The 24,217-nt window shown below is 43.5% G+C and overlaps 1 protein-coding gene across 1 annotated transcript in view; it reads left to right on the top strand.

Annotated features, from left to right (window-relative positions):
• The window catches only part of CEP72 (centrosomal protein 72), a 30,278-nt gene extending 6,352 nt beyond the window's left edge, over positions 1-23,926 (top strand). Inside the window, exons 4-14 of the mRNA XM_035136386.2 lie at positions 2,938-3,052; positions 6,013-6,191; positions 6,799-6,902; positions 8,151-8,202; positions 9,653-9,862; positions 10,957-11,021; positions 13,274-13,403; positions 14,855-15,051; positions 18,106-18,232; positions 19,845-19,956; positions 22,798-23,926. Coding sequence (XP_034992277.2) covers positions 2,938-3,052; positions 6,013-6,191; positions 6,799-6,902; positions 8,151-8,202; positions 9,653-9,862; positions 10,957-11,021; positions 13,274-13,403; positions 14,855-15,051; positions 18,106-18,232; positions 19,845-19,956; positions 22,798-22,939 — 1,433 coding nt within the window. The 3' untranslated portion in view covers positions 22,940-23,926. The remainder of the gene's footprint in view (positions 1-2,937; positions 3,053-6,012; positions 6,192-6,798; positions 6,903-8,150; positions 8,203-9,652; positions 9,863-10,956; positions 11,022-13,273; positions 13,404-14,854; positions 15,052-18,105; positions 18,233-19,844; positions 19,957-22,797) is intronic.
• Positions 23,927-24,217: the final 291 nt, after the last annotated feature.

Genomic DNA, 24,217 nt, shown 5'->3' with positions numbered 1-24,217 from the left:
CGCGCACCTTGCTCTACATGGCAGCTATATACATAAATACTTTGATAAGAAAATAGTTTTCTTCTTTGTTTCCTGCTTCATTTCTGTTGACAGGATACTTACCTACATTTGCACAAACCCATGCAGTTCTTGGCAGTCTTACTCAGGGATAGTTTTGGAGACCCTTCTCCTTGGTGAAACAAATGTCTTCAATTTATTTCTGGAAGTTACAGATCCTGGGTACCTGTAGATGCTGTTGCACTAAACCGGAGCAGCGGCACTGAAAGCCCTGCTCTCAGTTACTGCGCATAGCTGTGGTCTTGCGTGAGCTCACAGCGCCTGGGGCGCACGTGTGCTGGTAGGTGGCTGGGAGCGCCAAGGGGGTGCGCGTGCGGCAGGGCATGGAGGGTAAAGGAGCCCGTTGCAGCACCCCAGCCCTCACCTCTGACCCCGTTGCAGTGATCCTTCCCCACCATACCTGCCAAGTTGCTGTCAGAGAAATAAGGGACCGGGCCGGAAGTAGCGCTGCCGCCATTTTGGAACTGGGTGGAACATGCTCAGAAGTGACTTTTGATGCTGCTTTGCCCAGTTCCAAAATGGCCGCCATGCCAGAAGTCGCACTGCAGCCATTTTGGAACTGGGCAGAGCAGCATCAAAAGGTGCTTCTGAGCATGCTCCGCCCAGTTCCAAAATGGCCGTCGCGCCAGAATAAACCGGAGGGGAAAAAAATATCCGTTTTTTCAGCTAGGAACAGCTGGAAAAACGGGGATTTCCTGGGGGAAACGGGAGACTTGGCAGCTATGTGCCCCACACTGTAGCCCACAGGCTTGCACTGTGCCGCCTGCCTGCCCCTGCTTGGGGGAGCCCAACTGACCTGGCACTTGGCAGGCCAAACCAGGCACCCCCCACACTGGCGCCCCCAGAGCAGCCCAGCCCAGTTCTCCTTTCTGTGAGCATTGGTTCCTCCAAAACCAGGAGACGAGTGCCGGCCCACACTTGAGGTACCTGCATAAAGGCACCTGCTTCACGCCCCTGCAAAAATCTGCCACATCCCTCTGCCCCCCCCTCCCACGCTATGCCCCTGGTGCATATGGCTGCTTTATGGTGTGAAAATTAAAAAGAAATCATTTGTCTCCCATTTCTTTCTCTTACTTGCAGTACCTCCCCTTCTTGGTTCGCAGTTTTATGAAATATACCCGGACCCTTTATTTTCATTATTAACCAGAAGGGGCTATGGCTCAGAGGGCTGAATTGACAAGCATCTCTTGGTGGCGTCTGTCTCTGTGCCACTAGGATATTGTTCTGACAATTTCCGCCTGAGTTTTGCAGACTGAGGGAGCAAATCAGTACCCTCATTTTCATTGTGCCATTCTCCCCAAGTTTTGGGGGAAAGTTTTTTTTTGAATTATTCAGATTATTTTATACTCTGCTTTCACACATGACTTATAGTGACTCACAACTTGAAAATATTTCAAAAGTTAAATGAATAGAACTATAAAATACCTGTACATGTATTTTGTCCTGGAAGGCAACACTTTATGCTTGGTAATTGTTTTTAAAAACCTCAATAAAGTTTGTAAAAAAAAGAAACTTAAATATTAAAACCCAGATAATATTCAAAATAGGTCAGTGCACATATCTTAAATGTTGTATGCATGGTCACCATGAACTTAATCCAGTCGATTGCACCAGATTTAGGCATGAGGGGGAGGGAAGAGAATCTTCAGAGGTTATCTAGTTAGCCTCTTGCCAGTGCAGGAAATCTACTACATTCCTGATTACAGGTAGGTAGCCGTGTTGGTCTGGATCGAAGTAAAATAAAAAAATTCCTTCAGTAGCACCTTAAAGACCAACTAAGTTTTTATTTTGGTATGAGCTTTCGTGTGCATGCACACTTCTTCAGATACAGTGAAATGGAAGTTTCCAGGCACTTATGTAGAGAAGGGGTGGGGAGGGGTGGGGATGGGGAGGGGGGATCACTCAGAAGGGTGGTGGAAATGGGTGATTGACTGACTGATAGCTGTTGATGACCGCAAACGACTGCAAATGGTTTTGCATGAAAAAGCAAGGGTTGAGATGGCTGAAGATCGCTTATCATGTATAATGAGATAAGAACCCGATATCTCTGTTCAAACCAGGAGGGACCTGGTTTGAACAGAGATATCGGGTTCTTATCTCATTATACATGATAAGCGATCTTCAGCCATCTCAACCCTTGCTTTTTCATGCAAAACCATTTGCAGTCGTTTGCGGTCATCAACAGCTATCAGTCAGTCAATCACCCATTTCCACCACCCTTCTGAGTGATCCCCCCTCCCCATCCCCACCCCTCCCCACCCCTTCTCTACATAAGTGCCTGGAAACTTCCATTTCACTGTATCTGAAGAAGTGTGCATGCACACGAAAGCTCATACCAAAATAAAAACTTAGTTGGTCTTTAAGGTGCTACTGAAGGAATTTTTTTATTTTACATTCCTGATAAGTGGCTATCAAGCCTCTGTTTGGAAACCTCTTAACGAAGCAGAGACTGCCATCTTCCAAGGCAGTCTGTTGATATTATTGGGAAGTTCTTCCTAATGCATAGACTAAGCCTTCATCTTTGAATTTGAACCCATTGGTTTAGTTTGTGCCCTCTGGCGCAGGGTTGCCAACATGGTTCCTGGGTTGCCAACAGAGGTGCCCTTGCTTCTTCCTGTACCTGCAAAATCTCAGAAACCCCCCTCCCTCTGCACTCACTGTTCCCTCCAACACAGTGGTGGAAGCGTTTGCGGGAGGGCACAGGGGCAGTTGCCATGAGGCGCAAAATTGTGGAGGGGGGGGGGTTAAGAAAAAACTTTCATCTTATAAATTTGGGGATATTCTAGTATTGAATTTGCAAATGTTCTCCTTGCATGCAGACCATTGTAAATACATTTTCTTCCCTTTTGGGTGGGTTTTGTTTTGTTTTGTTTTGTTTAGATGATCGTCCTGTGAGAGACAGTGAACGAAAAGCATCCCTTTTACATTTCTCTACCGATCATGCTTATAAATTCAGGAAGCCTCCACTGGTAACAAGATGGACTGAAACAGAAAGGTAGGATCAGAACAAGGGTTCAAGCAACTGTAATCATGCGACTGTGGAAATATCTGGAAATTGGGACAGGATCCAAAGGGCTGCCTGGGGAATTTGTGTATGCCCCTTCCTGTTACTGTGCTGTCCCAATCCAATTAGAGGACCCTCTGGAATAGCACCATAATGGTGTGGTGAAGCCCTTCGGCTTCTCTGAGTGCCTCTCCTGACTGCAACTCTCTGGGCTGCATTGGATGCAACTTTTCCTTTGAATCTTGGCCCTCAACTTTCAGTCATAGCTGTCAAGTTTTCCCTTTTCTCGCAAGGAAGCCTATTAAAAAAAGGGAGAACTTGACAGCTATTCTTTCAGTGCTTTATCTCCAGAGTATGAAAGGCTCAGCATTATGCATGAAGGTAAAGGGTAAAGGGACCCCTGACCATTAGGTCCAGTCATGACTGACTCTGGGGTTGCGAGCTCATCTCGCATTATTGGCTGAGGGAGCCGGAGTATAGCTTCCAGGTCATGTGGCCAGCATGACAAAGCCGCTTCTGACAAACCAGAGCAGCACATGGAAATGCCGTTTACCTTCCCGCTGTAGCGGTTCCTATTTATCTACTTGCATTTTGACGTGCTTTCGAACTGCTAGGTTGGCAGGAGCTGGGACCAAGCAACGGGAGCTCACCCCGTCACAGGGATTCGAACCGCCGACCTTCTGATTAGCAAGTCCTAGGCTCAGTGGTTTAACCACAGCGCCACCTGGGTTCCCATTATGCATGAAGTTACCTGTGTGTTAATAGTAATTTTTTTGTAGAGAGAGGGCCTCAAACTGGCTTTGTAGGCATTACAGGTTATCAGTTTTGAAACCAAGTGGTTTGAATTTGAAAAGTAATAGGCTGGGATTCGAAGGCCTGCACAGAAATTGATCCCTGTGCAGGTTGTGTCTGAGGCTCCCCTTTCTGAGTGTAGAACCCCAATCCCATACTATCTAAGGGACTGGAGAATAATCTGTGGGGAGCAGCCCCTGTCACAATAGCTGCAGTGTAAAGATGGAGAAATCTTAGCATGAACAAACATGAAACTATTTGCTTGTGTCTTACTTTATTTATTCAATAAAAATACACCATAAATATTATATAATTTTTATACATTGTAACAAAACCTCCAAGGGCTTTTCAAGAAATATGAGAATGATCAATAAAGCAGTTAAAAACAATCAACCAACAACATTTCAAAAACAATTTAAATCATTAGTAACCAAAAAGAGATTAAAACATGTCAGCATCTGTAACTTGCCTAAACAAAAAGGTTTCAATCAGGCACCAGAAATAATACAGCAAATGCACCTGTCTGGTGTCAATAGGAAGGGAGTGCCAAAGTGTAGGTGCTGCCATACTAAAATAGCTATTTCTTACAAGTGTGGAACCAGGTATTGCGTGGCATCTTTAACCCTGCCAGTTCTGCAGCCTAAAGTGGTTGACAGGAGAGCACATGTGGGGTAGGGCAACCCTGCAAGGTAGTCTGCTCAACATTTTGCCCTCCAGATGTTTTGGATTATGGCTCCCATCATCCCTGACAATCAGTCATGCTGGCTAGATGGAAGTTGTAGTCCAGAACAACTGGAAGGTATAAGGTGGAGCAATTGCCTTAGACACAAGCAGTTACTTTCATGTGAATGCTGGGATTTCTCAGTTTCTTTAGACCAGACTGGAGGAAGGCTGGCTGAAGGGGTCTGGCAAAGGCTTTCAGTCTGGGGGATGATAGAGGATGCACCACTGCTCTGCTTTTTAACTGGCCCGACTCTGCCAGCAGCGCCTGGCAAGAAGGGAAATCAGTATCAGCCCCCTGGTTTTGGTTTTCTAAGGGTTTTAGTTGAACTGCCAGAGAAGATTCAAAAGGGTAGAAGTCTGTGTGTGCCCCCCCCCCCCCATGGAAACTAAACTTAATTGGCACTCTGGGTAGTACACCATTGGTAGACTTGTGCAAGTCTGGTGTGCTTTGATTCGTGTGGCAGAGCGGACAAGCTTTTGCTTCCTTAACTGATGCAGCCTGCTTCCTTCCTGCAATTCTGCATACCTAAGACGACAATCCCACCATCTACAACTAGGGCAGATTTTCTGTGTCGCATGTGCCAGTGGAAAATGGGATGATAACTGATAAACAGTGTTCAGTAAAGATTCATGTGCACCTTTTACTCAGCAGCAAACATGCCTGTTGTTTATCTGTGCTGTAGACAGAGTTCAGCACACTATTGGCATATCTGGTCATACTTGAGAGTTGCCTTGGCCATTACAGGCCATGCGGTTCCTGTTTCAAACAGGAGTCATTTCATCTTGCTTCAGGCAAAGCCAGGAATGTAGGGATGTACTATGCAGACATGGCGAATATCCAAGTACTTGGGCTTCATTTACAGCTTGAGTTGTAACTACGGTATGTTTGCTTTCTGTGGCACAGGAAGTCTCTGAAAGGCTTAAAACCTCTGTTAGATCTTCTGAGTCTTAATCCTTAATCAGGCTAACTGACCTACTTTCCCTTGTCAAAAGTGTGCTAATTAGAATTAGATTATGAGCTCTCCATGGCCGTCTTCAGATGTTACCACTTTGAAAAGCAACCCTGGTACAGCGGCCCTGTGGAGGCCAACATTTAGCCTCTCTCCTGGAGGCGTGCAAGACCTCTTGGCTACTCAAGTGATTTGAGTGATCTTCTGCAGCAGAGAGTGTTGCCTGTCTGTGGAGGCTCCCCACAAGCTCCTCAGTCATGCAGGAAGCCTCTATGGGTACACAAGGCTCCTCACTTGAGAGCTTCGCGCAGGTTACCTGAATGTTGGGTGCATGGCCCTGTGGGGCAGGGCTAAGCTAACATCCATGCCACCCTTTTAGGGCAGCAGTGACTGAAGAGGGCTCATGTCGTCATTTGTTTCTTTAGGTACATTTTTCTCTCAAATGAAAACTTAAGGTATAAAAAGCATGCCATTTTCTTTCTGCAGTTCTGCCCATCCAAGAGTCGAATACATTAACTTCATGTCAAAAAAGTGCTTGGTGATGGATAAAGATGATGAGGCGGTCCTGAACCTCATTACAAAGTGTGAATGGGACTTAAGTAAGCCTCCAGGAATAACTGGATCGACTGAAAGTCACCCCAAAGTTGAATTCCACGATTTACACAGTATGTGGTTTGATTGTTACTTATCTCATGTTGTCTTCAATAACAGACTAGTTCATGTCAGGGTGGAACCCCAGGCTTCTGGGTTGTATAGTAGACTTAAATGCTCACCAATCTATTTCATAGTTGGGAATTTATTACTTGTTTGGTGGACAACCCTCTCTTTAGTATCCATTCTGATGTTATGTGATGATGTCACAATGTAGGCTTAGAGCCTTAGACCGATACCGTTGAGATGAATGAAAGGTTTTTTTGCAGTCTGCCATCTCAAAACACCCAACCACTTTTTATAGTTCCAACCAACCTGATGGAGCCTTATCTTAAGGCAGCTAGTTCAGGAGGGAAGAACCAAACAAAGAAAGGACAGAAAAAAAGCTTTTTTAAAAAAAAGTAAACAACAGTAGGAAGGCAAAAAGAGCAAAACACACAGCAGAAAATAGAAAGGACAGCAAATTACACAAAGCAGAAAACTCACAAAGGTGGAGCTATAGTAAAAGTGACGACCTTGGAATGGAAACTATATAGGGCCTATGACTGATGCCTCTGTGATGCTGCGGTATATAGTATGGGTTTCTGTAGATGAATTTACTATTTAAATCTATTTCTTGAGGTATTCACAAAATAGAAGATAACACTAAGAGGCATCGGAAGCCAGGAGCCTCTCCACCACGGTTTGTCTTATTGCAGAAGTGGAAGCAAGAAAACCTGCCCAAGGTAAATAAAAACATTTAAAATCCTGTGTTGTACATACTTCCCATGTCAAGAATGCCTCCAACTCAGTGTGTGGTTCTCGAAGCAAACCATACAGGATCTGGTTGCCTTTAACATAACCAGTGTGAAAGCCAGCATGGCTAGAGGGTTGAACTAGGACCTGGGAGACCAGGGTTAGGATCCCCACTCAGCCATGAATTTCACTGGGTCACCTTGGGCTAGTCACAGCCTCCTAGCCTGTGAGGATAAAAGGGAGGGCAGGACAAGTGTGTCCGCCACCTTGAGCTCCTTGAAGAAAAGGGGGGATATCAAACAAACAGTGTTCCGAAGCTCCCAGGGTGTTCTGTTACTTTGGAATGGCTTTCCCCTCTGGCAGAGATAGGCAGGGTTCACATCCTAATAATAGTACATCTCTGGGAGCCTCCCCACCCCCAAGACCAGTTCTCTGCAACATGCAGATTATTTGGGTCTAGATGGAGCTCTTAAAAACCCAGCTGTTTAGCTTTATTACAAAAGATTTTAAATGACGTATCTGCTTCTCTGTTTTGCCCTCCCCATCCCTAATTATTTTTCCTGGACTTGCAAGGGATTCCTAGAGGGGTAGGAACCTCAGCAGGAGACCTGGTGGTTTACAGCTGTTTGCCTGGCTACAAACCACCTGGGAAGAGCTTGAAAGAGTAGGTGTGAGAACCATAGCACACAGGAGTCTCCATAGGGGGCAGGTACAAAACAGAGCATTATAGCATTAAAGAGCAGCAAATTGAGTGATGAGGAGCTGTAAGGCCAGGAAGTACCCAGGCGTCAAAACATAATTTGGTGTGAACTGGAGACAAGCTGGAGAAAGGAGGGAGGGAGTACCTCTCCCACTCTCATGGGAACAGTTCCTCCCTTTCAGAAAGCCCCAAAGCCAACAGAAGAGCAACATGGGCTCCTAATTCCTGCAGCGGATGCCAAGCCAGACCGCAAAGGAAGGTCCAAACAGGACTGCCAATCGGCTGGCGGGTTCAGACTTAAGCCCTGCTTTTGTCAGGTGTGGTTGTGCTACAGAGGTGGAATCTACACACATATAGAAACTGTTCTGAAAGTACCTTTTAAAGCGTTTTTAAAAATACATTGAATTTTCCATAAGGCTCACCATCGCCATTTATTGTCACATTGTATATTGCACTTAAAATGTTTTATTTGCAGCTGTATAGCTGAGTCCAGAGATCCTGACTGTAGAAGAGTCCTCTTTTTCTTTTTTTCTTATAGGATACTCACTTAGAAAATAGAAATATGCTGAAAGCCTCAGAAACGAATAAAGGTATGTTATAACAAATGTTATTGTGCTAATTAAATGGCAGAGTTGGGTCATTAATACCATAGGCATCTGTTGCGCAGGGTTCCAGCTGTCACTTTGCATGCTGATAGATATCAAACTTTATTTGCATAACTGACGGGCCATAGCATCAAAAAGACAAAACACCAACATAAATACATTACAAATATGATTACCAATAAAAGCCTATTAAACCTATTAAAATCCAAGGTAAAAGCTGGGTTGTCATTCAGTTGATATCCCTCTGTCCCATGGGCGGCAACCTTCTCTCTGGTAGAATGCTCCGGGCCAGTTAAGTGTAGAGTCCAGCCAAATTGAAAGATTGTGGATATAGCCTCGGGAGGTTGGTCAGGACAAGAAGAAAGATAATAATAACCAAATAATCAGGGATAATAAATAAAAGTAAATTAATAATCTCGTTCCTTGAAACTTGGCATAAATAAAAAGAATAAAATCCTAGGCAGGGAATCCGGGTAACTACACTGTTATCATTCAAATAGCGGATCTCAGTCTCATTGCTCTCTTGATAAATCTGGCAACCTTCTCTGTTATCGAGCTGTTCCGGTCGGCTAAGAGTGAAAGCAATTTGGCTTCACATGAGTGGGCCGGGGTGGCAGATAGGAGCGGCGTGATGGTCTCATCCCTCAGATCTTTATATAGGGGGCAAGACAAGAGAACGTGTGACACAGTCTCTGCGTAGCCGGATCCACAGGCAAAGTCAGTTCTCGATCGGAATTTTTTGGTATCGACCTTCAAGAACAGCTATGGGTAACATATTTAGTCTGGCCCGCCTAAATTTTGGGATGGTTAGGTTAGCCAGATATGGTGCCCGAGAGTCAAAATGGGAGGGGGGCAGATAAGCGTACAAAGCACTAAATTTCTTAATAGAGGCCAGATTATTCTGCTGTTCGATATCCTTCAGGCGCTGGTCAATAAGGGTTTTTGCCTTGGGAAGACCCATTTTAAGTAGGAGCTGTGCTTGGAGGCCACATGTAAGTAATTTTTGATGCACTGCTTTGGACCACAAACTTCTGTGTGCATCCCGTGTAACTAGGGGCAATAAGCCGGATGGATTTAAATTTAAGCGAAGCCAATAATTGAATGTTCTTAGCCAGGTCTGGGTTTCGACAGAGAAAAGGCTGGCCTCCAATCGTAGGGCTAAGGTGGATATATTGTTCTGCAGGGAAATAAAACTTTAAATGTTCAAGGAAGTTTTTGTCAGCAAGCTCTGTCATCTGCCGATTAAAGTGGTTCAGTTCTGAACCAGCCTTGCTCTGTGATTCTGCTGATCGAAGTAAACTGGTCCTTTGTCTCCTTTCATGCCAGCGTGACCTCAGTGACTTAAAGCTAGACTTGAATAATGTGCTTGTAGACTGTTCCAGTTTCCAAACTGTATTATGAAGTATGTTGCAATAATTTGGGTTTCCCCCTCCAGAATATAGATGCTTGCCTACTTCACCAAATCTACAAGTTTCTCACAGTTACCTTGGTCAAGGACACAAGAAAAAGAAAATCGGCGTTAGAGTTTCATTCTTAGGAGCTAAACCACAAGAGCTGCCCAAGACAGACCCTAATTTGAAGTTCCACAATGAGGCTGAAGCATATGAACAAATCACAAGCCATGCTATTTTTACACCCCATCCAGGTAAAGTTGTTTTTGAAGTGTTTCTGTGGCCATGCTGTACATCTAAATATACGGCTGCTACCGAAAGCAGCAGCAGCAGCCATGCATCTACCTCCCCCATCCACCCAGCACTGTCTTGTCGAATTTAGCCTGCGTTTTGGTGTCTCAGTCAGTATCCATGACTCTCCACTCCCTACCCACCACAAGAGGCAGGTAATGGTGTGTGGAGCATGGCCAGGGAAACTCAGGGATATGGGATATGGATCAGTTCTGCTAGATTGTATGAAGGGGAATGTAGGAGCTAGATGTCTGGCTGCTGTTTTCAGCAAAGATTGTTGGCTGTGGCAGTTGTCTTTCTGAAATAGAGGGATTGTCTTAGATCTGGGACTCTGTGCCTCAAACATATGTGCGAATTCCTAACCATCATTATGATAAGAGTGCCACCATGTGGATTAGCCCAGTATTTCACTAGTTATTTATGTACTGTACTTCATTTATTCAGCTTCAGTTGAACCTATTTCTCTGCAGAGAAAATGAGCTTATCTGTATTTCATGATGTACTCTTGGGAGAGCTAAACCATGAGCCAAACTATGACGTAACTCAGCACAGTGCAGCAGCAAATGACCAGGCAGGAACAGAGTAGACATGATCACCTATCCAGGAGCCCATGCATTTGCTAATTGGTGCTGACCTGTGTTCTGGCTTAGTATTATGTGTGAACTGGGCCTATGAGAACCTACATATTGAAACGTCTGGCATTTGTTATGAGAACGGTTTCCATTGACCCACAGAGCAGCAGATGTAACTCCTGCACGTGACATAATGTACAAAACTGGAAAAGGAATATAGTTAGCTTATACTGAGATTATCTTATTGTTATGAAAGTTGCTGGGAGCCAGTGCAATGTTCTGGTTAGTGTCAGGCTAGCACCTGGGGGACCAGTCCTTATCTTCACTCAGCTGTGATGCCAGTCGCTGCCTCTCAGCCTAACCGACCTTACAGGGGTGGAATATAAATGCTTTTTGTTATTAATAAGAATTTCATGGTTTAGTGTTTTTTCGCTTAGACTGAAACCATTATGTTCAAATACTTACCGTACTTTTTCCATTTGTAGCCCCACCAGAAGTAAATGAAATAGTAGTTACTTCTCAGAAGACAACAATGGGACATGACCAGAAGGTACCTGAACGTGAAAGGCTAAAGAGCAAAGACCACGGTGTCAGACCTAAAGAAAGGAGATAATGTCTAAATTGTGTCAGTTTGAGATCAAGCCAACTTCTCTAGTGGATCAGTTATAACAAAACGGGTACACTGAAGATTCCTAAGAATATGTGTCTGCACCTGCTCACTGATACTAGCATGAATTGGCTCAGTTTTCCCCCCTTATCAGCATTCCATTTCCTGGTGTGTGTGTGTTTTGAATGAAAGTTAGTTTAAAGAGGCACTAAATTTCCCTGCTATTTCCTTATCCTGGTAACTGACTCCTCCATAATAGGATCCCAATTCCTTTCTGAAATCTGTGCATATTCACCTCCTTTTCATTAGTGAAGTAATTTCCCCTTTTTAAAAAGCTCGGCATAGACAACATACCTTGCTTAAGTTTTCATTCCTGGTTTGTAATTCTCCTAAAATGTTTCAGAAAAATCCCCTCCTCGTTTTTCTTCACTGCTTCAGAATTATTTGATAGGCATGAGTGCACCGATACATTTATGTGTATTGGTGAGCCAGTCAAGAGCTCATCATCTTCAAAGGCATTTATGTACAGGCAGCATGTCAAGCAATATCTTCTTATATAAGTCAGCAACCCACAAAATGTTTACTAGCCAGCCATACATTATTAGTAATTTGTAATCCGCAAGAGGTTTTCATAAACCTTCTGTGACTCATTGGCTGGTTGCAGTTCTTCTTGTATTAATAATGGGACAAGAAGATTGACTGAAAAGAACCCTGGCAAGGGGTACCAGGCCAGATAACCAGTCATTTTTAAAACCCCATCACTATTCTTGTTCTCTGTGTGTATATCAAATCCAGACAGATTATTGTGAGAAGTGAGGTTACAAGGAACTAGGCAGAGGGCCTTCTCGGTAGTGACACCCCCCCCCCTGTGGAACGCCCTCCTGTCAGATTTCAAGGAAATAAACAACTATCTTGCTTTTAGAAGACATCTGAAGGCAATTTTTAATGTTTGAGGTTTTACTGTGTTTGAAGTTTCAATTTGCTGGAAGCCACCTAGAATGGACAGAACAACAACAATAATGCTATATAATTGGGTGGGTGACTTAAAATAAGCATCTAAATTAACTAGTGTGACATCTTTCCCAAATGGACACTAGGCCCAAACTCAGCCTGCCTTGTTGAGGTTCTTCTCTGTCCCATTCCATTTGGATTTTGTTCTGCCATTTCCCAATTAAACTTTCCTTTTAAAGGGGCCGTGGCTTTGACCTGAGAGCCAAGAGTATCTTTTCCTAATTGTCTTCTTGATCCATTTGTCATATTCCCTAAAATAGTTGCTTCCCTCTTTTTCAGATTTAGGGACCATGCTCTAATGCTTGAACCCTCTTAGCTGAGTTAACCCGCCTCTTGCTTTTTCTGTCAGCAAAGATTTAAATCTGAGTTTGCAGTTTTTGCCTGCTGCACACCTGCCTCCTTGCATCATTGTGTTTGGTTCCATTTCCATTTATTCCATCCTTGTTGCTTTTCCTTGTTTCCTTTTCTAACCCAACGTTCTGGTCTACAAGCAGGTTTGTATGTTCCTTCCTTTGAGTATAGCCTAGGACTAACAGTTTTGTTGATTAAGAGCATTATGGCCAGAGAGTAGATTTATCTTTATTCTTCTGCCCATGAGCTTGAAAATATCACTTCTAAACATGGCAGCCATATGCAGCTGATCACTTCCAGAGGAGTGAGTGGGGGCAGCAGAATGCTAAGCAACACTGGATTTTAGCTGTTTGACTTTAATAAGCTAGCCCATATGCCATTTACTTCCGGTAAAGAGCCCTGTGCACTGATCTGACAAAGGTGAGTGCCAGGGACTAGATAGGCGAATTGGAGCACATGTGCATATCAGGCAGTTCTGAACCCCAGAGCATTATGGATAAGGTGAGAAGATATTACTTTGTTCGTTTTGCAATGCTAATGGGAAAGCACAGGCTTGCAGTGTGCCAGGCTGCAGGCTGGGTGCAGCTCCTCGTTTTAAGCTGTGTCTAGATCCTGCACAATAGTGAGTGGGGAGCTCACAACCTTTTTCTGTGTGCAGTGCCTATTTATTAAATATCCTGCCCAGGGCAGCAGACATCAAGTAGTAAAATAGTACTATTAAAAATATAGCAAAAGCATATTTAAACCAATAAAAGCACTTAAAAGCATTAAGAATTCTTTTAAAAAACATGCAAAGTAAACGTTAAAGTAAGTATTCTTTTATTTTTTTTAAGTGTATACCTCAAGGAGCAGTTCAGTTGGCAGATGAAGCGCTGTATGAAACAGGACTTGAATGTCTTCTAGACTTGGTTGATAAACACTGGAATGGTTGCAAATCACTTCATTGCAACCAAACTTTTTTATGTAAGTATGAGTCATTTGTTGGGGGATGTGTGTTTCTCCATGATAATTTGGCTCCTTCCTCCTGCAAGGTGACTTGCGGGTAACGATAGCTCGGTTTCCCCCATGAATTTCTCCAACCCTGGCAACAGGTTTGACAGATGTGCACTGCTTTTCACCTGGCAGAAATAGTCCCAGTGGGGAAATGCATAGCTGCTAAGTTATCCCTTTTTTAAAGGGATTTTCCCTTATGCTGAATAGGCTTCCTCGCGAGAAAAGGGAAAACTTGGCAGCTATGGAAATGAGAGGTGCGTTTTTATTCTCCCTCACGTGTTTTTGGCCTCTTCAGCACCATTTACTGCATTTGCTCAAGGAGCAAGACTGGCCAACATAGCTGCCAAGTTCCGGCCTGAGAAATAAGGGACTGGACCGGAAGTAGTGCTGCTGCCATTTTGGAACTGGGCGGAGCATGCTCAGAAGCTACTTTTGATGCTGCTCTGCCCTGTTCCAAAATGGCCGCCACACCAGAAGTCGTGCTGCAGCCATTTTGGAACTGGGCAAAGCAGCATCAAAAGTCGCTTCTGAGCATGCTCCGCCCAGTTCCAAAATGGCCGCCGCGCCAGAATAAACCGGAGGAAAACAAAAAAAAATCTGTTTTTTTTCGGCTGGGAACAGCTGGAAAAACAGGGGTTTCCCGGGGAATACGGGAGACTTGGCAGCTATGCTGGCCAATTTAAAGGCTTATGAGGTTATTCCGAACTCCTGCTGGGATGGACACCTGTTGCCATGTGAGTAGCAACATGAAAGTGGTCCCTTTCCTTGGGAAGCAGGAGATTGCTCGAGAGAGTGATGGGAGGAGTGTCAGCCAGAGTAGAAGCAACGTGAGCAACCCTTACCTGGGGGAAGGCATCTTCCCAAACTGGCATTGGTTACCTCGGTTTCTTCATGCCAAGAAGCACAGTGGGGCAAGGGAGGATCCCAACGCCTAGTCTCTCTGCCTGGAAATAATCACAGGAAGAAAATGGTCTGAAGAGGTCTCATGTGATTAATACTGTGTTTTGTAATGTGACCCCGTGTCTCAATACTTGGCGCAGCATAAGGATTTTGAAAAGGGGCTTCTGTTTGAACTGGGGCCTGGAGAACCAGTGGTTGAGTGACTCAGTAATGATGCTATAAGAGGGCCATGGGTCACAGGAGCAAATAACTAATTTTCCAGCAGCAGAATTTCTTTGTGAACTTGAAAATACAAAGGTGTGTCCATCGGACATCGCCGCCTGCTCTCATAGTAAAGCAGCTCTGTTAGGATCAATTTTGCTGAGGTTACTTGCAAGTAAAAGCCATGCTGCTCTACTGGAACAGTGAATTTGTAAAAACTGAGCAGGTAGTTGGAAGGAAATTACACCCCCGCTCCCCCCCCCCCCAAAAAAAACCTGGTCGCTAAATATGAAGTTAGAAAAATCTCCTTTAATTCCTAGCTCAGGCAGAAACTGTTTTGTCTGCAATTCAGAAATCCACGCCAACAGATCAACAGAGATCTACAGAACACCAACAGCTGAATAACCTTCGGTTAGAGAGACAGGCTTTGCAAAAGCGTATCTCTGAGCAAGAAGAGCAGTACAATGTCAAGATCAATAGTTTGGAATCAGACTTGAATAGTGCTAAGAAAGACAGGGTAAGTAGAATGCAGTATTCCACGACCCCATGATTTCCCTGTGCATATAGGTACCGTATGTACATACATATAAACAGTGTTCTAATCTGGGATTGCAAGATGCAGCTGTCGAACTCCCAACAATCAGTTTCAGATTTTAAAAAAAATGCATTTATTCAAACTTAAAAGTCCACCCCATCCAAAGGACATAGGGTGCAGGGTACTATACTAGTTTTCCTGTATTGCTGATTACCAGATTTGTCTTCTATCGTTTTTTGCTTAACGTTGCTTCTGCCAGTCATAGGGAAGAGTTCAGCAATTGGTGACAAGTTCAGCAGTTCACTCTGGTTTCCGACGTTTCAGCAAGCATTGACTATGTACTCCTAGGCAAAGGGGTAGGAAATTGCTTTATTTTTAAAAGGAAAGTTGAGTTTTTGTTTCCAGTGTCACGTTCTGTCCTTTTTGTGGAAGTTCAGCATATACACAGCCATCACTAAAGGCCATGGAAAGCACAAATCCTGCCTAACGAAACTCTCCCCAGGCAGCAGTGGTCTACATTTCAGGGCAGAATTTCTCCAGACTTGTTTGCAAATCAGAGATTTCTTTCTTTTCAGTTTAAGCCACCTTAACTATGGAAGCTCTATAATTCCTTCAAAATACGAAGCAAACACTGAAATTCAGACCATTCTAATTTATTTTGTCCTATGGTGTTGCGTTTGTAGCAGCTGTTCCTTGATCCACAGGGTCTATTCTGATTACTTTTAGCTCAGAGGATCACTGGGATCCCACAGTAGTTGGAGCAGCTGTTGGGGAGAATCTGTAGGTAGGAGTGCTCAGGGGTTGCACCCACACTGGCAGCTGGAGCTTTCCATTTGCTTTTGTCAGAGCTCTGCAGGGCATATCATTGAAAGGTTTATAGCCCCTTTATGGAATTACTGGTGTACTTGGCCAGTATTTCAAGCCACTAATACTGGGTAACACATGCATGAATTCCTTGTTCTTCATTTTTCTGTAATTTACTGGTCAGCAGCTTGAGCTAAATACGGTTGAGTCTACCTTGCCAATTAGTCACTACAAATCCCTCTTTCTTTCCTCATCTTGTTGGATTTCTGTCTCACATCCACTTCAGAAGACAGGGTCAGATTGCCCCTGAAAACTCTTCCCAGTTCAGCCGTATGAACATGCTTAACCTGCTACCACTGACATCAAAACAGTGTTCCCTGGGAGTGTGCCCCTGTCAGAACAGGGGGACAGGAAGAGTACACCTGCATGAAGCCTTGGCCTTGGGCCTTGGCCTTGGCCTTGAAATGTCCTGGCTTCCTGCTGGATGGAGGACTTGAACTCCTCTTTTGCTTCCTTGGTTGCTCAAATTGGTACAGAATGGAAAAAGTCAGCAAGGGTTACTGGGAACATGCGTGGCTAAGCAGGTGAAGACGTTGGTCCAACCAGCTTGCCCCTTTCTACTCCCTTGGCGGTGCTGCCGGCCATCCTTTCTCCTCCCAAGGCCCTTGTGCTGCCCAGCTGAGAGGGAGCTACTTGACCTGTGTCTCAGTCACATGGTTCCCTGCACCAGTGCCAGGGGAGGAGCCTCTCATCTTTGCCTGTGTGAGTGGTCTTAATGTAGGCCTGTCAACAGAGTCTGAAATGCTACTTTAATCATTTGTAATGCCTAATAAACAGGGACATGGGTGGTGCTGTGGTCTAAACCACAGAGCCTAGGGCTTACTGATCGGAAGGTCGGCGGTTCGAATCCCCGTGACGGAGTGAAGTCCTCTTGCTCAGTCCCTGCTCCTGCCAACCTAGCAGTTCAAAAGCATGTCAAAGTGCAAGTAGATAAATAGGTACCACTACAGCGGGAAGGTAAACGGCGTTTCCGTGCGCTGCTCTGGTTTCGCCAGAAGCAGCTTAGTCATGCTGGCCACATGACCTGGAAGCTTTCTGAAAACTCTCCCTCGGCCTATAGATCTAGTGAGATGAGCGCCACAACCTCAGAGTCGTCCACAACTGGACCTAAAGGTCAGGGGTACCTTTACCTTTAATGCACGGGTGTCAAACACAAGGCCCGGGGGCCAAATCCGGCCCGCCAGACCTCGTCATGTGGCCCTCGTCATGTGGCCCGCAATCAAGGCGGCGACCCCTCCTTCCCTTTCTTTCTTTCTCTCTCTCGTTCTTTTTCTTTCTTTCCCTCTCCTTCCTTCCTTCTTTATCTCTGTCTTCTCTCCCTCTTTCTTTTTCTTTCCTTCTTTATTCCTTCTTTCCTACTCTTCTTTCTCTCACCTCTTTCCTTCCTCTCTCCCTCCTGCTCCCTCCTTTCTTCCTTCCTTCCTTCCTTCCTTCCTTCCTTCCTTCCTTCCTTCCTTCCTTCCTTCCTTCCTTCCTTCCTTCCTTCCCATCTTTCTTCCTCTCCCTCATTATTATTCTTTCTTTCCCTCTACTTCCTTCCTTCTTTCTCCCTTTCCGTCTTCTCTCCCTCTTTCTTTTTCTTTTCTTCTTTATTCCCTTCCTTATTTCCTACTCTTCTTTCTCTCCCCTCTTTCCTTCCTTCCTCTCTCCCTCCCACTCCCTCTTTTCTTCCTTCCTTCCTTCCTTCCTTCCTTCCTTCCTTCCTTCCTTCCTTCCTTCCTTCCTTCCTTCCTTCCTTCCTTCCTTCCTCCCCTCCCCTCTGCAAAGTAGCTCTGCAAAGGTCCTGCATGAAACCCTAGCGAGCCTCCACCACCCAGTGCAGTTATCAAAAATCATTTTTCAATAAATTGTACAATAATTGTACATTTGAATATCTACTTGCCATCATTCTGACTGTTTCCGCTTTCAGAGCTAGTTATTACTTACATTATTACAAAAAACAGTAATAATTGAATGCAGTGACAATAATTTATGATAATAAAGAGTGAACACATAGTCCTACAGATACAACCGGCCCTTTGAGGGTGACCAAACTGCTGATGCGGCCCCCGGTGAATTTGAGTTTGACACCCCTGCTTTAATGCCTCATAAAGGTTTGGTGAACTAAGAGTTACTTAATCATTTTTTCTGTCTCATCGTTTTCTTCTTTCTACATGCCCCCCATTGTATTAGGATATATTGAAGCATAATTTAGACAAATTGCTGAAAGAACATGCAGCTCTGAAAGGGCACAGTCCCAAAATGGAACAAAGGACCCAGAATGCAGATGCTACTCAGGCAGCACCACTGCAGATCATCAGTAAGTTTCAAAAAATATATATCTGAATAAAGCAATCCATGCGGTTGTTTGGACACATAAAGATTCTGTATCCTCCATCCAATAAAGGGCAACTTCGTAAGTTTATAGCAGTTGGGGGAGGGGCAACCTAGAGCAGAGATCCTGGAAATGGCATGTGGAACTTTGCATTTTGGTCTTTTCTAGCCTTGCACTAATCACTGCAGACTCTTTATGAATAGCATTTGCTGCAGTGCAAAGGGGGGAAATGAGCCTATCCCTGGTGTACAGGCAATGATGCTTTGGGCACAATCTAACTGGTGGTGGTTGGAAAGGACTGTGAACCTGGCAGGGCCACCAGGCCAGCTAAGTGGGGGTGGGTGGTCACCAGAAGCAGGACCGTGATGTCTTTCCCCTTGCATATTGGACTGTCTTTTAAAATGCACACACGCACACACACTAACAAACACAAATATTGCTGTCATGTATTCAAGCACAATGTCACATGGAGACCTAGTCACATAAGAAGCCTGCTAAGCAGATTTTAAATTCCCTTAAATTCCTGTTGATTGATTTTCAGAATGATAACACTGTACAATTCACTCGGATTAAGGTTCCCACACTTTCCACCTGAGGTCTGATATAAAAAAGCATATCAAATATATGCATTTTTGGGGTTTGTAAAATGGCATTTCAGAGGAGTAAATCTCAAAACTTTCTTAACCCTAGTGTCTGAACTGATTTCGTTCTCTGTCTCAGTCTTGTTCTGCTAGATCCTATTGAGATCCCAATGCTTTACTCATAGGAAAAGGTTGGCAGCTGCTACCCCCAAAGACCTTTTTGGTCCCTTTTTTTAACCCCACCCTTTGTTTCATGGAGGTTATATACAACATGATTAAAACACAATGCTTGCAAAGATTAAAACTTTTTTAAAATACATCACTATAACCTATACAAGTAGAGTTAAAGTTGCTTCAATTTTATATCAATACTCATAATTCAATACCCATCAGTGGTACTACTAACTGGCCATCCCCTACAGACCTCAGGGCATAGAGGTGAAACTTGGAAAATTAGAGTATCGTCGAAAAGTGCATTTATTTCAGTAACGTAACTTTAAAGGTGAAACCAATATATGAGATAGATGCATGACATGCAAAGCAAGATATGTCAAGCCTTTATTTGTTGTAATTGTAATTATTTGTTGTTAGGCGGGTCAATTATAAATGGAATGTAATTAAAGAAATGTAATAGCGATGTTTATTTTTGTATTATTGTAACTATTTGTTTCATTACTGAGGAATTTCCAAAAGAAAGCATTTTGGGCCTCTAAGCGTTGGGCTTTGTACACCAGCACCAAAACCTTGAATTGAATTGGGCTTGGTAGCTGACAATCAGCCAGTGTGTTCCCTTTTGGATCCATGACACATAGCTGCCTCACTCAACTGCTTGGCTCAGCTGACAAATACCCATTCCTTCTGATCTTTTTCACATGGCTTGGGGGAATGCAACAGATGGGAGTGCAACAAGCAAGCCCTTTCTCCTCATCTTTTTTATATATACTTCCCTGTCATACAGTGCTAATGCCTTTTTAAAGTAAGGTGGTTGCCTATGGCTATATTCTTTCTCTCTCCAGAGCTTGAAAACCATCACAAGCTGTTGGCTGATGAAAATGCCTCTTTGAAACAGCGCATCCAGCACTTTGACAAGATGCAGGAACTCACAAAGATGTTGCAGGAAAGCCACAGGTAGAAGCTTAGTACTGGATGTTAAGTGGAAGCTCTCAAGATTTCAAACGTTTGACCATTTAAAATTTTGCTCTTGTGTTCCATGACATCCCGCTTCTCCCAATGTGTGGTCACTGTCTTTGCCAAGCTGCTTCTAGCACATGTTCTTTCATCTCCCTCCACACAGAGCTGCTCCTCCTTGTTGGGCCCCAAGCTCTGCTCAGCCACGTTGGCCACCTGGAACCTCCAATGCTCAACGTCTAAATAACTAAACGTTGAGAAAAGTGAGGAAATGGAGGGCAGACCCAGGAGGAGAGAAGTGATTTCACAAGATGGCAAAATGAGTGAAAGGTAGAGGCAGGGTCTGAATCACAAAAGCCAAGAACCAGCTGTTCTTATACAAGTTTAATTTCAAGCCAGGTTCTCTTACCTCCAAAAACTTGGGTTCCCAATTTTTCCTCCCTGACTGCCCCCTCAAAAAAGACTTGTCGTTTTTCTCTTTTTTTTTTTTTAATAATAATTTTTATTGATTTTCCATAAGATTGAAATATACAAAAAACAGAACAAAAAACAGCAAAAAAACCCACAAAAATACAAAAAAGATTTTAAAAAGAGAAAAAAGAAAAACATCTTATTTGTAATCTTTACAATATCATCTTGGACTTCCCCGACTCCCCCCACTCTGGGTCCCTTGTAATAACCATATAGGCAATGTTCTCTAACTCTGCTATTTTCCTTTACCCATTACAATCTTATCCTTTTTGTTACTCCACTATCCATATCTAATCTTACCAATTTTCCCTTATCTTAAATTTCTTCCCATCGCTTAATATTTTACCAGAAATGCAATTATTGTTCAAATCTTAAAATTCTATTCTCCTTTCTTAATTATTCATATTTAGAACCATCCCCCCCTTTAGATGGAACCAAATTTCCCAGACATCCCAGCGAATTCCTAATATCAAGCCAGTTTCAGACCATTTAAATCCATCCAATCCAATATCCCTTTATAAATCACCCCATTCCCACCCTTTCCCACCAAACCCCTCGAGTTTGTTTCCAGATCTTCAGCTGTCTCTTCCATGCTGCACCTGTTGCCCAGTCCCCTTCCACTGTCTTTACATTGTTTTTTGATTCTGTGGAAAGAAACCAATCCTTTACAATGTCCAGCTCCAGAACAACTTCAAATTCTCCCCTTTTTTTATCCAGTTCCCAGTGCAGACTTTGGACTCCCTCTCTCACTAGGAGTCTAGCAGTATACACTGTTTCTTTTTTGAGGCCTCCTTGTATCAAACCAAAGTCCTGTTCCACATCTCTCACTTGTGGAACAATGTAACCTTCGTCTTTTCCCTCTTCTTCCGGTATTTGTGTTTGGGCATCTTGTAGATCCTATTCGTTCATTAAGTTCATATCTTTTTCAGATCCATTTTTTGCATCACAGCAGTCATTTCTTTCTCTCCACACTTTGGTAGTCTCTCTCAGTTGCTTGTTATTCTCATCCAGTTTTTGTTTAATCTCCAACAGTAACCCAGAGATCCTTTGCCAAGCCAGGTCTTGTGATGATGTTGTTATGGCTACAGCCATCTTTGACATCTCAAATTTCATATGAGTCCAGCAGAATATGCGGCCGGAAATGGCAGGGATCAAATTTCATCTTCTCTAACGCCATTTTTAAGTCCAAACTGCATAAATTCTTCCTTAAACACCATTTTCCAGATAATTTCTAAAAATCTTACTCAGTCCTTTTAATTTTTATTATTCTTTGTTGTTGCCAAAATCTAAGCACCATTCACTGACACATCCGGGAACCCGGGACCAGCTTCCAGAAGGGCTTTCTTTTAATAAATCGTCATTTTGCAGGATTTCCCACTTAATCAGTCCTCTCCCCTGTACCTGCAACAGAGGAGGGTTTTTATGTCCACTTTCCGATAAATTCAATGTCTCCTACTTTGTCAGCTAGGGATTATTTCATTGCTTTGCAGTCTCTCAAAGGGGGGGGGTAATCGACTCCCTTTTTAAATCACCCCCTGCAGCCAATTCTTAATTTTTTCAATAATTTTTTCCAAAAGCAGCTTTTTGCTAGCAGGTTCGAATATAAAGTCCTTACTTGAAAGAAAAGGAAGAAATCCACCGCTCTCCGCTGCCGGCACGTAGCTTCTCTTCACGAGGGTGACGGTTATGCTCAATATGGCCCCCGCGACGCCACTCTGACTCTCTCCGGGGCTCTAAGGCTTACCGGGGAGTTGAGGGGTCGCGTTTTCGGGACTCCGCTGAGCTTGTTCGTCCCCAGGAAGCTCGACCTGAGGCTCTTTTGGGGAGGTGAGGCGCTATCTCACCTTCCCCCCCTCCTCGCGAAGCCGGGTTGCCTCGGAGCTCGAGGCAAACCCCGCCGGCTTCAGTGCTTGCGGTGGCCGGAAGTCCTTAGTGTTGACTTGCCGTTTTTCTCATACTGACCTCCAGTTCTTGCATTTGCAATCCCTTAGTGTTGAGAGAGAGAGAGAGAATACCAACAGGTCTCAGAAAAAATGGACAAGTAAGGAGGAGATACCTGACCTACCTGAAGGCATGTGAAAAAATGCACATGAGCATTTTGTTATCCCGTAGGAGAGAAAGGGATAATCCCCCCCCCAAAAAATATATTATTGAAGCAGTGGAGCAAATGAGTAGAAAGAATTGGCTCCCTTTGACAGCCCAGCAGCCAAGACTGGCTTCCAAGCAACAAAATATCTCATCTATGATCTCTCCAGGTTTGAGTGCAGCTGTGTGCGCGCAGGGCTGTTCTTCACACCTGTAGGTTCCGGAGTTTATTTTGTAATGTAATAATTGATTTTCTTATTTAAAAAATGCAACGCTTTCTTGCAGAACCTTGGTTTCCACAAATGAACGTCTCTTAAAAGAACTGGAAGAGGCACGTTCCCGACATAAGGCTGAAGTGGAGCAACTACACTGGAACTACAATCAGTTAAAGAAAACACTTCCTCATAGCAACATCACCCAAAATTAACAGCAACAGGTGTTAATAACAGTGAAAGGCATGTGAGTGTAAATGATTTATAAAGGATGACTAACCCTTGGGGTTATTTACTTCCATTGACCAACCAGCTTTTAGCGTGTGGCTGATTTCTCTTGTACCTCATTTTTTAAGATATCCTCACCATGGTTTTTGGAGTGAATATATTAAATTATTGAATGATTTTAATGCATTATTCGATCAATGGCAATTTATATGGAAAGTCAAGTTTTTTAAGTAAAATAAAATTGATCTACTGTGAATTTTGTATTCACCTCAAACTTTTTCAAATAGGGATCATGTTTATCATTGACCAAGTTATTGTTGCAGAGCTGTGTACCGATACTTTAGGAACAGCTGCAAAATCATGGCATTAAAGCATGCTTAAACTTTGAGCACTTCTGCTCATGGAATGAAATTTAGCAGTAATGTGACTTGCAGTGCAATCCTGTCCATGTTTTCTTGGACTGCAGCCTTAGAAGGGACGAGGGATTCTCATACTGTAGCAGGTGCTTTAAAAATAATCCTAGCTTATTCTTTCACTTATCCTGTCCTTGAACGTGATATCTGTGGATCAAGAATTAACCTCTGGCATACGAGATCAGTAGCTGCTGTTTCCATATTCCATTAAAAAGATGCTGTTTCATCAATACTGTCCACACCTTCATTGATACCATTTGATCAACTAATTAGGTTGATTGCTCACTGAGATCCAGTTTCTCTCTGCATTCTGGCAGTTCCAAATTTCTGCTGGTGGGAAATATCATGGTGTGTGTCCTATGTTACTGAACTGACCTTTTGTTTTCTTTAACGTTTTGGACAGTTATTTCTGGATTTCAAACCACTGAAATTTTGCATCTGCTGGTGGAATGGCAAGTAAAGGATTTGCCAATCAACGTGCCTTTCCAAGTCCAGCTTATCCCTGTGGGGTGGCATCCAGAGCCACATGGTTGCTGCCTCAAATTCCTTTGGTACTAACTACTTTTGAACAAAAAAAGCATCTCCTATGGTAATATGTTCCCTGCTGAAACAGCACCTTCCTTTTCACAGTCGGGTGGGGTACAAATAAAATAATAAAAATAGTAATAATAATATTATTAATAATAGTATTGTTGTTGTTATATTCCAGAACGGACAATTGGCTGTGCAGTGTGTGTGTTTTAAAATGAAACCATGCAATATATGCTTTTCCTACTCAAGAAATCTAAGCGGACCAGATAAAAAGCCTCTCTAAATGCACTTCATTTTAAAACTTCCATTTTTTAAGTCTTG

The sequence above is a fragment of the Zootoca vivipara genome, chromosome 13 (assembly GCF_963506605.1).
Source record: "Zootoca vivipara chromosome 13, rZooViv1.1, whole genome shotgun sequence".
In the NCBI taxonomy this organism is placed as follows: domain Eukaryota; kingdom Metazoa; phylum Chordata; class Lepidosauria; order Squamata; family Lacertidae; genus Zootoca; species Zootoca vivipara.
This window is presented reverse-complemented; position numbering and strand designations above follow the sequence as displayed.